Below are 16,569 nucleotides of genomic sequence, written 5' to 3'. Positions count from 1 at the left end.
AGAACAAAAAAAAGCACATTGCCCCTATACAGTTCTGAAGTTACATAGTGCAAAGTTACATAAAGTTACATAAGACAAAACTGAAGTCATTGCGTTTGGAAACAAAGATGAAGTTCTCAAGGTGAATGCATACCTTCACTCTAGAGGTCAAACAACTAAAAATCAAGTCAGGAATCTTGGTGTGTCTCTAGAGTCAGACCTTAGCTTCAGTAGTCATGTCAGAGCAATAACTAAATCAGCATACTATCATCTGAAGAATATTGCAAGAATTACATGCTTTGTTTCCAGTCAAGACTTAGAGAAACTTGTACATGCTTTCATCACCATCATTGGATTATTGTAATGGACTCCTCACTGGCCTTCCCAAAAAGACCATAAGATAGTTGCAGCTCGTACAGAACGCTGCCGCCAGGATCCTGAGCAGAACCAGAAAATATGAACACATCACACCAGTCCTCAGGTCTTTACACTGGCTCCCAGTCACATTTAGGATTGATTTTAAAGTATTATTACTGGTATATAAATCATTTAATGGCCTAGGACCTCAATACATTGCAGAAATGCTCACTGAATAAAAACCCAACAGATCACTCAGATCATTAGGATCACATCAGGTAGAAATACCAAGGGTTCACTCAAAGCACGGCGAGTCCGCTTTTAGCTATTATGCCAGCCGCAGCTGGAACCAGCTTCCAGAAGAGATCAGGTGTGCTCCTACTGTAGTCACATTCAAATCCAGACTCAAAACACATCTGTTTAGCTTTGCATTTACTGAATGAGCACTGTGCCACTGTTCGTCCGACTGTTTGCACTGTATTTTATTTTATTTTCTAAACTGTTTTAATTATTCTAATTTCTTTTGATTATTTTAATGTCTTCTATGCAAAGCACTTTGAATTACCACTGTGTATGAAATGTGCTATATAAATAAACTTGCCTTGCCTTGCATCAAGTCATTGTGAGCTTCTGGATGAATGTGTAGTTTGCCCTTCTCTCTTTATGTTGTGTTTTATTCAGCACTTTGGTCAGCCATGTTTGCTGTTTTTAAATGTGCTATATAAATAAAAACAAACTTGAAACTTATTCTCACAATTGCAGTAAATTATTCTTAATTCATTGATTCTCCTAGCCTGGCTAACGCCAGACCCAATTCTCGTTGAGACTTGGGTCTGGGAACCACATGTTCATTTTCTCGCATTTGAGGCGTGGTTTACGAATGCGCCGGCGCCGTTTATTGGGTGCTAAGAATGTCTATCAAATGCGCCTGTACGTAGCTCATAGCCAATCGTTTCCATTATACCAGATGACGTATGTAGAGAAATGGTTTAACGCCAAACGCGTCTCTTTTTTCTAAATAAAATTGCGATCTAAACTACTTAAAACAATATCTAAGGCTGTATCAAAAGGTAGCTTCGCGTCTGCTGCCATGTTGACTCCATAGATATAAACAAACTGCTTAGTTGTGTCGCAAAGATGTCGTCATCGTCTTCTTGCTGCTCCCTCCCCGTTCTGTGATTGGTTCCCTAAACGAGGCGAAAATCAGGTCCATGGTTTCCAGACTGCCTTTCAGCGAGAATAAAATCGCGCTGCGCAAAGGCAGTCTGGGGAAACCCAGGCTATGATTCTCCCAGGTGTAAAGAGTACCTAAAACCATACTTGAATAAAAGTACAGATATCTAACAGCGAAAATGAATTAAGTAAGTTACAAATCACCAATTCCAATACCACTTGAGTAATAGTCTCCCAGTTTCACAGCCAAGGCTAGCCTAGTCTCAGACTAAAATGCCTGTTTGAGTGGTTTCAACTGAAAACAACTTACACTGACATATTTTAAAGGGGTCATGAACTGGATTTTTTTATTATGTTATAATGTTGCCTGGGGCATAATGATAGTATGATTTTTACCTAAAAAATGGTCATAATTTAGAAATAAAAGGCATTTTTCCTAGCCTGATTTTAGCCTCTGATTTGAACGCTCTGTTTTAAGGGGCGTGTCTGCTGTGATACTTCATTGTAAATGCCCACTGCTGTGATTGGCTTACATATTTACATATTAAATAGCTAGTATTGCATGTGGAACTCTCTCGAAAACTTTTACTACGTTTTTACTATTACAGCTATCGAGATTAACAAATAAAAAGTATTGATTAAAGCATTATATTTAAATCTATTCCAACACATGAAAGGTTGCAGTGATGAGCACTACACAGATGACATAAAGTCTGTTGATCGAGTGAATGAAAAGATCTTATCATTGCAACACTTTTTCTGCACTCTCACAAATGCTTTCACCAAATAACAATGCAAACACAATGTACAGGTGCTGGTCATATAATTAGAATATCATCAAAAAGTTGATTTATTTCAAAAATTCAACTTAACAGGTGAAACTAATATATAGACTTATACTACAGGGCCGTTGAATGCTTGAATCTGATTGGTTCACGAACGTTCTGAGGTGTGCAATTATATTCAGGGAACCGCACGGCTAAAGTAGTTCCAGGCAGGTCTTGACCTCATTACAGTTCCATATCACTTCGCGTAGTCAACTGTAATAACGGACAATAGGATACAATTCATAACAAGAGAAACTGCAGCCCATGCGCTTGATCTGCAATTTTCAATGTCCTATATAATCAATAAAAAATTAAACTGAATATTATATTAATATTAATATATTGATAGTCCTGTTGCACGGGTTTTCGTAATTATTGAAGATAATATAACAAATAAATAAAATTGATAGGCCTATACTTGTTAAAAGGGCTTTGTGTTTCATTTATTAGTCTTCTAGTCAACTGTCACTAATAGAAAAAAAGAATGAACGAATTAATTAAAACGAATTGAATTAATAATAAATAATAATATTGACGCACATGGTTCTCTCTAAGGCCGGTTATGAATGTAATTTGATACTTATGAGTCATGACTAATCATGCACGCGTTTTCAGCGCGTTCAGTCGGTTCACAGCGGTGTTTAAAATCTGCTGCATTCACAGTCAGAGAATGTGTCAGTCGTGAAGTGTGTGTCCAGCATTACTCTGCTATCAGCGGCTCAAACCTCCGTTACTAACTCTAAAATGACGTTTTGGAATTAGCAACGGAGCATGGGTTTAGATGCGCAAGGAATTAGTCCTACATACAAGAGCGTTTTAATGACAAAAACTTTACAAACGTCTTGAAATACATCATCTGAACAATATTTCGAGGTGTGGTAACTGTAGTATAAGCGGAATAATTGACTCCAGACCGTTGAATTATTATAAAAATAATGCACACCCGAGGTGTAACGGCCACTCCGCTTCGCGTCGTGACCGCATTACCACCTCGGGTGTGCATTATTTTTATAATAATTCAACGGCCTGTCGTCAATTATTCCTTACTTATTACATGCAAAGTGAGATATTTCAAGCCTTTATTTGCCTTACAGCCTTACACCTTATGAAACCCACAAAATCAAAATCCCAGAAAATTAGAATATTACATGAAATCACACAGTAATTACACAGTAATACCATGGTAATTGAACCAGGTTTTGGTTCTTTTGGCAGTGTGGGCAGGTGCAAATCCTGCTGGAAAATGAAGGAAGCATGAAGTGCTCTGAAAATGTCCTAGTAGACAGCTGCGTTGACTCTGGATTTTAATAAAGCACAGTGGACCAAAGTCCTCTTTTCTGATGAGAGCAAATTTTGCATCTCATTTGGAAATCAAGGTCCCAGAGTCTGGAGGAAGAGAGGAGAGTCACAGAATCCACGTTACTTGAAGTCCAGTGTAAAGTTTCCACAGTCAGTGATGGTTTGCCATGTCATCTGCTGGTGTTGGTCCACTGTGTTTTCTGAGGTCCAAGGTCAACGCAGCCGTATACCAGGAAGTTTTAGAGCACTTCATGCTTCCTTCTGTTGACCAGCTTTATAGAGATGCAGATTTAATTTTCCAACAGGACTTGGCACCTGCACACAGTGCCAAACATAGACATGTATAGAAAGGCTAGATGGCTTACCGGTGCTGAGAGCCAATGGGACCCGACGAAGTCACACGGCGGCCATCTTAGGACAGGACCGCTCGTCCAGTTATAACATTAAAGTCTATTGTGCATGTAGTGCTGAAATAACTATATTTTGCTAAATTTTCAACCGATTTTCAAACGGCTTGGTGTGTCATAAACGTCAGGGATGCGGCTATTTAACTGCATTATATTATAGCCACGGAGTTTATTAAACATCGGCATCAGCACAAATCATAGCCACGTTAATAAGGTTTGTAATAAACCAAACTGTTTGTAAATCCGTCAAGAATTCAGCAAGTTACGAGTATTTTAGTTGGCGTATGTCACTCACCTTCCGTCCACAGCAGCAGGGAGCAGCAGCGCAGTCTCCTGACCTAAGATGGCCGCCAAGTGACGACACAGCTGACTCCGCCTTGAGCCGTCTAGCCTTTCTATACATGTCTATGGTGCCAAAGCTACCAGTACCTGGTTTAAGGACCATGGTCTCCCTGTTCTTAGTTGGCCAGCAAACTCGCCTGACCTTAACCCTAGAAAATCTATGGGGTATTGTGAAGAGGAAGATGTGATACGCCAGACCCAACAATGCAGAAGAGCTGAAGGCCACTATCAGAGCAACCTGGGCTCTCATAACACCTGCAGTGCCACAGACTGACCGACTCCATGCCACGCCGCATTGCTGCAGTAATTCAGGCAAAAGGAGCCCCAACTAAGTATTGAGTGCTGTACATGCTCATACTTTTCATGTTCATACTTTTCAGTTGGCCAGCATTTCTGAAAATCCTTTTTTTGTATTGGTCTTAAATAGTATTCTAATTTTCTGAGATACTGAATTTGGGATTTTCATTAGTTGTCAGTTATAATCATCAAAATTAAAAGAAATAAACATTTGAAATGTATCAGTCTGTGTGTAATGAATGAATACAGTATAATATATTGTTATAAGTTTCACTTTTTGAATGGAATTACTGAATTAAATAATTTTTTTCATGATGACCAGCACCCCAAATACAGTAAGAGCTTCGTTGTGTAACAGCTTAATTGATTTTATAACGAGTCGTGCTGTGTGACTGACAGCTTTGTGATTGAAAAACCTGTCGTTCGCTGGGCCTGGTGTCAATAAAAGCTTTTATTAACTAGGAAGTTTTCAGTTCTGAAACTTGTACGATGACATCTTTTCAAAAGCTTAAGGAAAATTTAATTTCTCAGTTCATCACCCCTTTAAAATATGTCAGTAATATCGTTTTGTCTGAATATGCACACCAGTAATGTTTTTTATTTTCTAAGAAATGTTTATAAAAACTACATACATCTCCTAATTGAACTAAGGTCAAATCCTGGCCTAATCTAAGCCATGTCTGTGAAACCAGGTCTTAGAGGCCTTTAATGGAACTGAATGTAGGCTCAAAGATGCAGGAGTCCTCTAGACCTAAGCAGCCTGTTCTCACGTAAATGCGCCTCTATAGCAAGCAGTGTGTTTGTTTATCGTGCGATGTATACGCGAAATGAGTTTTTACGTGCATATGATACGCAGTTTTCGTGTGCATTTGATACGCACTTCATTGCATGTAATACACACGCACCCCACACCACTAATCCGAACCAAACGTATAATAGACACGCACCCAACACTACTACTAAACCTACCCTAATCAACCCACACGTATCCTATGCACGTAAAAACTAGTTTTTTGCGAATTGCACGATAAACACACTGCGTGCTATAGAGATGCATTTAGTGTAATCAGGTTGACCTAAGAGACATGCCAGTGAAAAACAAGAAACAGTTTATTTTTTCAGGAGAGCAAGCACAGGTTTATTTTCTAAAGTCGAAATAAAACTGAAACCACCTCAAAATTGCAATCGACACAGCCTCTTAAAAGTCTACAATCAAGTCTCAGTTAAAATCAAGTGCTCAAAAGGGGAAGAAGTAAACTAATATACTTCTACAATGAATATGCAAATTTGGTCTTTGTCAATGTAATTGAAATCTTAAGGTAGCTTCAAGCTAAATCAAAGAACGAACTAGGGTGTCATTTCAACAAAATCAAGCCAAAACGATGTTTGTTTAGAGTTCATTTTGGGAGTTCAAAACAGTCTGCCGAAGCAAATTTTCCAAAAAAGTTAGCTCCGGCTAGTAAACACCTTCGAACTAGCATTGGTCTGCGGCAATGAGTTAATAGGTTAGTGTAGCTCAGAGGCTACGCCTTCTTTGAGGTGTAAATCTTTTCTGGTTCAATTCTTCTGTTCAGTCCATCAGGGTCAGACGCGAGTGAATAAATGAAATCACTGGAGAGCTATATACTAGAAAATGAAGTTGTATATCTAATTGAAAGCAACACTGACACTGTTTTTTCATGTTTGATATTGTAAAGCTGCTGCCTTAAAGCAGTCTATTGTATAAAGTGCTGTATAAATAAACATAACATGACTGGAGTGCTGAATTGTAGAGCTAGCGCAAACATATCCATACTGTATAACTATGATCATGCATTTCCTGCTACTTTCTCACCGCTGTCATTTTTGTTATTGAGAGGAAAGCGTGTAGCTCATACTTACATATTCATCTAAATGTGCACGGCATCGGGATGTTTCAAAGGTATTTCACATTTCTTTATACCCCTTAGCAAAGAACTAAAAAGAACATCACCATGAGTACAGTATATTGAGGCCTTAACCCTGTTTTAACCCATGACTCCCCCAATCAAAGGAAGTGGTTTGTTCACCCTGAGTCTTACCCCCAACTGTGAATGATTGTAAATTCCTTAATCCATTGCCTCACCATGTGTAGCTGATGAAGAAACGGTCACAAAGAAAGAACAGACATTTAAATACATAGGCCCTGTTTAGACCTGGTATTAAGAAGCGTTTTGGTCGATTGGATCACAAGTAAAGGGAGACATATTCCCATTTACATGTTTTAATCCATCTTATTTGTCCACTTTCAACAATTATTGTCCTGATTTGTTTGAGGGAAGTCTAAAAGTATGGGCTTTTTCAGATTCTAACCACCAATATATATATATATATATATATATATATTTTTCCCCTATATTTTGTGATAATTTCATGACTGGTTTATGTACTGCAAACACTTGTGCATTAAGTCCCCATGGATTATACAATGTGAAAAAAAATATCACAAAATAATGCAGAAAATATACAGTACCTGTCAAAAGTTTGGAAACATTACTATTGTTTAATGTTTTTGAAAGAGGTCTCTTCTACTCACCAAGGCTGTATTTATTTAATCAAAAGTGCAGCAAAAACAGCAATATTGTAATAACAATTTAAAATAGATGTTTTGTATGTTAATATATTTTAAAAGGTAATTTATTCCTGTGATTAAAGCTGAATTTTTAGCATCATTACTCCAGCCGCAGTGTCACATGATCCTTCAGAAATCATTCTGATGTGTTGATTTGCTACTCAAGAAATGTTTATGATTATTATCAGTGTTGAAAACAGTTCAAACATTTGTGGTAAGATTAAAAAAAGAGAGAAATGTATATACTTTTACTCATCAAGCATGAATTAAATTGATCAAGTGACAGTGAAGACATTTATAATGTTTCAAAAGATTTATATTTAATAAATGCTTTAATAAATGTAATAAATGCCGTTTGAACTTTATATCCATCAAAGAATCCTGAAAAATAAACTGCATCATGGTTTCCACAACAATTTTAAGCAGCATAATTGTTTTCAACTGATAATAATTAGAAATGTTTCTTGAACAGAAAATCAGTATATTAGAATGATTTCTGAAGGATCACGTGACACTGGAGTAATGATTCTGAAAATCCAGCTTTCAGCACAGGAATAAATTACATTTAAAAAAACACAGTATATTCACATAGAAAACAGCTATTTTAATTTGTAATATTTTGCCTTGGTGAAAAGAAGACTTCTTTCAAAAATGTCCTTTCTTATTAAAACAAGTTTTATAAAAAGTGCAGGGGACACATTTCCCGCAAATTCTACGCCCATGCTTCCAAGGCTCTTCCATCTGCAAGTTCCAGATTGTCAGGACCTTCATCTGCATGATCCAGACTAGGGATTTTCTCGGTGCTCCCAAAGATCAGCATTATCCAGCTCTTCATGTTCAAGGCTGTTTAAACTCCTGTCTTCCAGTGCAACGCGGATCAGCACAACCAGTGGAAGCCGTCGGCCACCACTGGAATCACCACCTGACCAACTGGAATGTAAATATAATTTTTCCAAAGCACTTTTTCAGAGACTTCGGCATTAGTGTGAATTGTCAGTATATGATTTTGCATTAGATGTTTGTTTTAAAAAACACAATCATTCAGTAAATTTGTTGAATTCAGAATAAGGTGATTCACCTTATTAGTTGCAGAGGAACCATAGTTTATCTTTCCATGAGATAACAACTCTGCCATAGTAACATCCAACTAAACCTGCATTTATCAATCTTATGCACTTTACATATCCATTCGGCACTCATTTAGTAGTTGTGATATTTTTGTACATCAAATTCCTAAAAACCTTCAATTTACATAATTACATCTTTTACTGTTAAGGTGAAATTCATTATCTGGCGCCCTGAGGTAAAGGTGGTCGTCCTCTGACATTTTCACAGGGTTTAGAATGACAATAACTGGGTTAAACAGTGTGAATGGCCCTAAACCGTAACATAAAATTAAACATCAAGTCATTAAAATATTATTTATTAAAATAGGAAAACATATGGAACCATTTGTATGTGCCATTTACTCATAATCTGCAACTAGAATAATGTTACTCAATAGTATCAATAAGGACTTTTTTGGAACCACAAATGCACATAATTATTTTAAAACATTTATTCAAAGTACTGACATTCTAAACAAGAAAGCAGGAGAATTATGAATTTTCTAAAAACAAAACAAATACATGTTCCACAAACACTTATTGACAGGAAAACAGCTTAATTGCAGATAAAATAAAAAATTAAATACATGACTACATTAATAGTAAGCAATCTACGATTGGTTTAGGATATTTTGTCAGGTACAAGCTGATTCAACGGCATTTAATAATTCATGACAGTGTTTCACATTAACACAGGGCCTGGTTCATGCCATTTCTGTCCATTTTAGACATAAATAGTCAGTTGGTCATGGTAATTTATCAGAAATCATGAGTCAAGGTGCTCCAATCTGTACATGTGTTAGCATAATTTCCAAAGAAAACAAATACTAGTATCTATGTCGTTTGTTGTTCGGCCCATCAAAGTTGCCCCCAACTGGACTTCCTCTCCCAAAGCCACTTTGGCCAACCACACCAGGAACAGGACCTGCCCCAACAACCATTGGTGAGTGCTGCTGCTGCTGCTGCTGCTGCTGAGGGGAGTCAACACCAGTCCGCCCACCCACGGGAGAAGCCATCGGAAGACCTCCTCCTTCAGAAAACCGCTCATTATGCTGAATATAAAAAATAGGTAGGGCATATTTGTAGCAAGCAATTGTTCGAATATGATGCCATTTTACATTAACCATATAATATTTTAGTTGTTGCATAAACAAGTTGTCCAAAAATAAGCAAAAATATCAAATATCAAATTTACTATATTTTGAGCCAAAGGTCTTGTTAACGATTTTCAGTTTTGTTCAGGGTAATTAAAGCAACAGTTTTTCAATAATGAAAAATTATGTAAATGTATGGTATTTGGATAAAAGGCGCCCCCTGCGGTTGGGGAGAAAGGCACAATAATTAACATGATAGTAAATAGCTGGCTGACCTTTCCAGTTGTTGATATTACATGGTTAGATTCAGATGGTAAATATCATATATCAAGTTGTCCACCATCACAATCATCATATTTACAATTAAACATATTAAAAAATATATATTAATCATAATATAATAATATAGTAGTCATAAACTTTTTAAAATAATTTTGTTTCTGTACTTTTAAATTGAACATACACTATATTGCCAAAAGTTTTGGCACACCTGCCTTTACAGGCGCATGAACTTTAATGACATCCCATTCTTAATCCGTACTGTTTAATATGGAGTTGGCCCACCCTTTATATAGATATCCCACCCAGATATAACAGCTTCAACTCTTCTGGGAAGGCTGTCCACAAGATTTAGGAGTGTGTTTATGGGAATTTTTTTCTCTTCTTCTAGAAGTGCATTTGTAAGGTCAGGCACTGAAGTTAGACGAGAAGACCTGGCTCACAGTTAGGGCTGCACGATTAATTGCAATTTACATGTAATCGCACTTAAATCGAGATGGTTTATCGCAATTTTGAAATCGCAAAGGCTGCAATTATCTTTTATGCGCAGCTCGTCATTGATGTATGGCTCTGTAAACGCTGCTCCATCTGAAAGCACTGCCAGTTTGAGTCTCTTATAACGAGGAGATCCCTCCTCACCGGAATCAGCCATGGGGTCGTGCTCACTAGCTGCATCAGCTGCGGGAACCAAACTTGGTTCCTCCAGAGCGGTGCTACGAGGAGCACAGAGCATTCGTTCTCCCTGATTCATCACTTGTGGTAACAGTGCGATTGGGGGAAACGCATAGAGCGGACGGCTGGGCCATATATATGGGCCAGCGCGTCCCTATCTTTCGTGAAAAATGTTGGACAGTGCGCGTTCTCTGACGGCGCAAAGAGATTGATTTCCGCTCTGCCAAAGGTGTCCCATAGTAGCTGGACTACCTGAGAGTGCAGGGACCATTCCCCTGGGGGAACATTGTCTCTGGACAGCATGTCCGGACCCACATTCTGTCGGCCTGGCACGTGCTCTGCTCTTAGCGAGCGCAGATTGTGCTGGGACCACACAAGGAGGCGTTCCGCCAGTGTGTGGATTTGAGACCGCCCTGGCGGTTTATGTAAGATACCACTGCCATGTTGTCCGTGCGGACTAAGACATTGTGGTCTTAGTCCTTTACGAAGGGGAGAAAATGTTCCAAAGCGTTCTCGACCGCTTTCATCTCCAGACAGTTTATGTGTAAGCGCCCTTCCTGGGCTGCCCACAGGCCGAAAACTGGCCTGCCCTCGTAGAGGATGCCCCAACCTGAGTTGGAAGCATCTGTCGAGATGACTTTTCGTTTCGAGACCGTTCCCAGATCCACGCCTGACTGATACCAGTCTGGTATCCACTCCAGTGCTGTAACAGTTCTGAGTCACCCTGAGGCGAATACGGCCAGAGGTCCATGCTCGAAGCGGGACCCGTGTTTTCAACCAGTGCTGTAGAGGGCGCATGTAAAGCAAACCCAGTTGAAGCACTGCCGAGGCCATACGACCCAGCATCCTCTGAAAACTCTTGAGAGGGAAGATGCAGCCGGCCTTGAAAGACGCTGCTGAGCATTGTATTCGCAGCGCACGCTCTGACGCCAGTCGCGCTATCATTGACACAGTGTCCAAATCCGTCCCCAGAATAGAAATTTCCTGGCTGGGAGACAGCGAGCTCTTGGTCCAGTTGATTTGGAGACCCAAATCCTGTAAGTGGCTAAGTAATAAAGCTTTGTGGGGTATCAGCTCTGTCTCTGACTGCGCTAGAATTAACCAGTCGTCCAAATAGTTCAATATTCGCATCCCCCGTTGTCTCAGGGGAGTGAGCGCTGCATCCATGCACTTCGTGAATGTACGAGGTGCCAAAGATAGACCGTGTACTGATAGCCCTGACCCTCGAAGGCGAATCGCAAGAAAGGCCTGTGACGGGGCGTTATTTGAATCTGAAAGTAGGCATCTTTCAGATCTACTGAGATAAACTAGTCTCTCGGGCGAATTTGAGCGAGAATTTGTCTGGTCGTGAGCATCTTGAACGATATCTGCATGAAGGCTTTGTTCAAACGCCTGAGATCTAGGATGGGTCTGACTGTGCATTCACACCAAACGCGAATAGAGCGTCAAATTCATGTCTACCGCGTCTAGTTTGACGCTTGAACATTTTGAATTCATTCGAAATTGAATTCACACCTGTGTTTTATTATCTTGTTTAGCACACCTGTCTTAAGCCTGACTGGCCCTTTGTACCGGTGCTCAGTATTGTATGTGTCTGACTGCATTACCTAGCGTTTTCCCAGTTCCTTAGTGTTTCCTAGTTTCACAGTTCCTGGACTCCCTGCCTGTATCTGGTTTTCCCGTTTGCCTTCTCCCTGCATTGTATGTTTGCCGATCTGGACTGCTTACCTGGTTTTGACTTCTGCCTATTATCTCGTACCTGTTTCTGGATCTTCCTCTCAATAAAGCCTGCATTTGGATCACCACTGTCTGTTCCATGTGCAGTTTCATGACAGAATACTGAGCCACCACTGATCCAGCGGCTGAGAGAAACACGGACCTCGTTATGGATCCCACAGCGCAGATCGTAAGCCTCCGTCAAGGAGAACGTCCTCTCAAGGTTTTTGTGACAGATTTTTTTAAGCTCTTTTGTCAGTCCTACTTGGATGATTTCTGTTTGATGATGTTCTTTCGGGGAGGACTGTCTGAACCGCTCGGCTCTACTATACCGTTTCCGAATTCAAGCTGGACTCTTACCCAATATATTGACCTGGCCCTTTCCATGAGCGGTTCGCTTTTTACTGTGGATTTTTCTGAACTTTTGCTTCACAGAAAACCCGACGATTCGCCATTGTACAAGGTACCCACTGAATCCACGCATCAATTGTCTCCCGGTGAACCAGCGCTTCACACGTGTTCCGCCGAGTTTGCGCTACATGAAAGCCCAGTTGAACCAGCGCTTCGTAAAGGGTCCGCCGTATCCACGCAACATGTGAATCCCGACGTTCTGACACTTCACGTGAGCTCCGTTGTATTCCTGCCTCAGGAGTTTTCTACTGAGTCTGAGCGCGTGCCAGCCGAACCCGCGCCTCACGTCTGCCCAGCCGAACCCGCGCTTCACGTCAGCCCAGCCGAGACCACGCTCGACGAACCTGAGCTTCACGTCAGCCTCGACGAGTCAAGTGAACCAAAGGAATCAAGTGAGTCATGTGCCGTGTCCAGTGAGTCAAGTGTTGAATCAAGCCCAGTGAAGCGCCATCGCAGGAGAAGGACTCGTTGGGCTCGCCAGGCTCCAGAGGGCGTTCCCAGACTCCTCGCCCTGCCGGCCCCGCCTCTGCACCTCGCCCTGCCGGCCCCGCCTCTGCGCCGCACCCTGCCGGCCCCGCCTCTGCGCGTCGCCTTACCTGCGGCCTTCAAGTTCCAGTAGGCTTCTGTTGAACCCGGTTACAGCCCAGAGGTTCCTCCCGTAGATTTCCCCAAGTATTTTTTTGGGGGGGCAGGATGTACCCTGAGAGGGCCATGGGGGTGGCGTCTACATGGACCTTTGCCAGTAGATGCCCTGAGAGGGCCATGGGGGCGGCGTCTACATGGACCTTTGCTCTACTGCCGCCATCTGAGCTTACCATGTCACTGGTCCTGTCCAGCCCTGTGCTCCCTACGTCTTGGTCCCCTGTTAAGTGTTCTCTGCCCTGGTCCTGTGTTAAGTGTGCTCCACCCTGGTCCCCTGCCAAGTGTGCTCCACCCTGGCTCCCTTCGGAGTGTGCTCCGCCCTGGTCGCCCACGCTCCACGGCCCAGGCCCGCCTTGCCTGTGTCCTGGTCCCGTTCCCCTGCACGGGCCTGGCCCTCCATCCCATCCCCCGTTGACCTCCCCCCGGAGCTCTTAGGAGCGTCTGGAAGCCGCTCCTTAGTGGGGGGGTTATGTGACAATCAGCGGCTGGAGTGCCCGCTTGAGCCACTGGGGGGCACTCCTTCTCTAGTTTTCCTTCCTCTTTATGTTTTACCCTGGACTGATTATGGTTGATTTTATGCACCTGTGTTTTATTATCTTGTTTAGCACACCTTGTCTTAAGCCTGAGTGGCCCTTTGTACCGGTGCTCAGTATTGTATGTGTCTGACTGCATTACCTAGCGTTTTCCCAGTTCCTTAGTGTTTCCTAGTTTCACAGTTCCTGGACTCCCTGCCTGTATCTGGTTTTCCCGTTTGCCTTCTCCCTGCATTGTATGTTTGCCGATCTGGACTGCTTACCTGGTTTTGACTTCTACCTGTTATCTCGTACCTGTTTCTGGATCTTCCTCTCAATAAAGCCTGCATTTGGATCACCACTGTCTGTTCCATGTGCAGTTTCATGACATTATTATTAAGTATTAACTTAGACATTATTAAAACATTATTTTAGCTAAAGTAATTGTATCAATACTAATGTGACTTTTGCCTCATGCTGGTGACCTTGAATCTGTTGCTCCATCAATGTTCATTAAAAACATTTTTTTTTTCTGCAATCATACACTATGGGAGAAGTGAAAAGCACTTTTTTTTTAACGGTGTACCTTTAATAATATATTTTATTATATGATTTGCGATATACAAATAAATATCTACACTCACTATTATAGTTTTGTAATCCTGCACAAATGATTAAAAAACAACAATAATAAAAAGTGTACAATTATTGTTCTCAAATCTACAATTATTTTTCTTCAATCAATAATTGCCCTACATATGCCCTACAGCTTTACATCTATAAAAAAAACTGTGACATCACAAAATAAAATAATCAAATAGCACAAACTGTACAATTATAGATGCCAAACAAATACATTACCATCACTCCGTTATCTGGAATCAGGTGTGTCCCCATATTTGATGATCCCTCAGGCCCGATTGCTCCAACTCGGCCTGCTATGCCCATTATTTGTGAGGGGCCTTGGTTACCACCAACCGCAGCAACAGGGTTAAATGAATCTACATAAGACAATGTACAGTTGATATTCACTGAGAGGGCTAAAAGGTTTAATGAAACTAAAAATACATTACAATATGTTTTGTATATCAATATTGTATTGATCTGTGACACCTTACATTAAAATAAAAAAAGTAATATTTGGGACGGTACATTACTTCGCTGCAATTAACACACTAAATAACAAGAAATCTGAATAAAAATTTAAAATACAAAAAAAAAATTGCCATGGCAAATGTAGAAATCAAGTGTGGAAGTGTGATGTCCTTTGTAACAGTACATCAAAAAGTATTACACAATAGCAAGACAAAAGACAAAGACAAAAAAGAATTACAGAAAACATTCTGAAGGCATTTTCACACCAAACACAATGTGAAAAGGGAAGAAAATATGCATCAGGCTAAAGGAAACACTAATTCATGCAAATTCTGAAAAGATCTGACCTTAAGATGTGAGAATTTATACGCATAAAGTGATAACGCTTAAAGTACATTTGTATTATTTAACACATTTAATTATTGCAGGTTGGCAAAAAAAAAAGGTGTTTGTATTCGCCAGTGCGTTATTTATTTTAAGGAATGTTAAATCTGCATTTGTGTTAGCAAAAATAAATAAAATCAGACTGTCTGGTGTCTATTTAAACAGCAATACTCTTTGTAATTACTGTAGTAACTGTTTATTACTGTCTGGAGTCTATTTAAACAGCACATATAACATACAATTATATGTCATTGAAATGAATAGTTTTTAAATGAATTAATTATTTTAATCTTTTAACAGCTCCATTATATATATGTATATTATACTGTATACATACATACACACTTCAAGTAGCCATGAAATCGAGATGGTCAATTCTTTTTTTTATTCAGCGATTATTATAAATGATTTATCTGTACACATTATTTTCTTAATGTGCATAAAAATATTCCCCTCCCTCTTGCAGCAACATCTCTTCTCTTCTCTGAAAAAAGTATTTACTGGCGTGAGGGAGGGGCAACCTGCCACTCGCATGAGATCGATCAATAGCAAACTACAACCATCCAATTCCCCATGGATGAACTCATTGAGTTTGGTGTGAAAAGGCCTTCAATCTAAAACTGAGATTAGAGACTGTAGAGTTAAAAAAAAAAAAAAAAAACATCCCTGTTAAAACAGATTAAGAATATTCCAGATTAACAAACCAGACAAGACACTTTCGTTAAAAGAGGCAAAGCCACGCTCCAACATTTAAATGCCTATACAAGTGATGCACTGCCCCCAAAAAAATCAAATATAAAAAGACACCTCACACAGCTGTTTCCAATTGCATGTGGAGTCTCAATATGATCATACCTCCCATATTAATGGCTCCACGGGTACCCATTTCATTCATTCTCATATCCTGGAAAGTGAAGGAGAAGTTTTTAATAAGCCTTAGTCCACACAGAACTAAAAACTTAAATAATGTAACCAATTATGCAGTCTTTCAGCTACAAAAGAATTATGGATTTAGTACACGACAGCAGCATACATATTGTACTCAACCAGAATGTGTTTGCAGTTGCGGTGGGAGATGCAGATTCTTCTTGATCGCTAAGTGCCGCTATAACCATAGATTATTATAACCATAGATTTTTACAAGTTATGGGGTGGACGCATCACAGCTTGTTTTTGCAAGTAGCAGTTAATAGCACTAGTGAAGATTACAAGAAAAAAAACGATCAATATGATTTTTAAAAATCCCATTCACATAACCAAATTTAGTAATAGAAAAAATGTGTTGTTTAGAACAGTAAATGTCAAAATTGTGTTGAATCTATATTTACTTTTTCATGGACTGCATGTGTTTTATAAACCAGTAGGCTACTAATATCTGTAGGCTATT

General features: G+C 39.9%; 1 protein-coding gene across 3 annotated transcripts in view; it reads right to left on the bottom strand.

Moving 5' to 3' along the window:
* Positions 1 to 8,616: 8,616 nt before the first annotated feature.
* The window catches only part of pspc1 (paraspeckle component 1), a 36,970-nt gene continuing 29,017 nt past the window's right edge, over positions 8,617 to 16,569 (bottom strand). The window contains exons 7-9 of one of the 3 annotated variants that reach the window (XM_079615971.1): positions 16,038 to 16,086; positions 14,565 to 14,704; positions 8,617 to 9,429 (exon numbers count right to left, since the gene is read on the bottom strand). In XM_079615971.1, the coding sequence (XP_079472097.1) occupies positions 9,205 to 9,429; positions 14,565 to 14,704; positions 16,038 to 16,086 (414 nt within the window). In that variant the 3' untranslated portion in view covers positions 8,617 to 9,204. The remainder of the gene's footprint in view (positions 9,430 to 14,564; positions 14,705 to 16,037; positions 16,087 to 16,569) is intronic. The other 2 variants (XM_079615970.1, XR_013798034.1) reach the window with 2 other exon arrangements.

This window comes from Phoxinus phoxinus, assembly GCF_949152265.1.
Source record: "Phoxinus phoxinus genome assembly, chromosome: 6".
In the NCBI taxonomy this organism is placed as follows: Eukaryota; Metazoa; Chordata; class Actinopteri; order Cypriniformes; family Leuciscidae; genus Phoxinus; species Phoxinus phoxinus.
The sequence above is the reverse complement of the archived record's forward strand: the minus strand, read 5'-3'. Positions and strand labels throughout refer to the sequence as shown.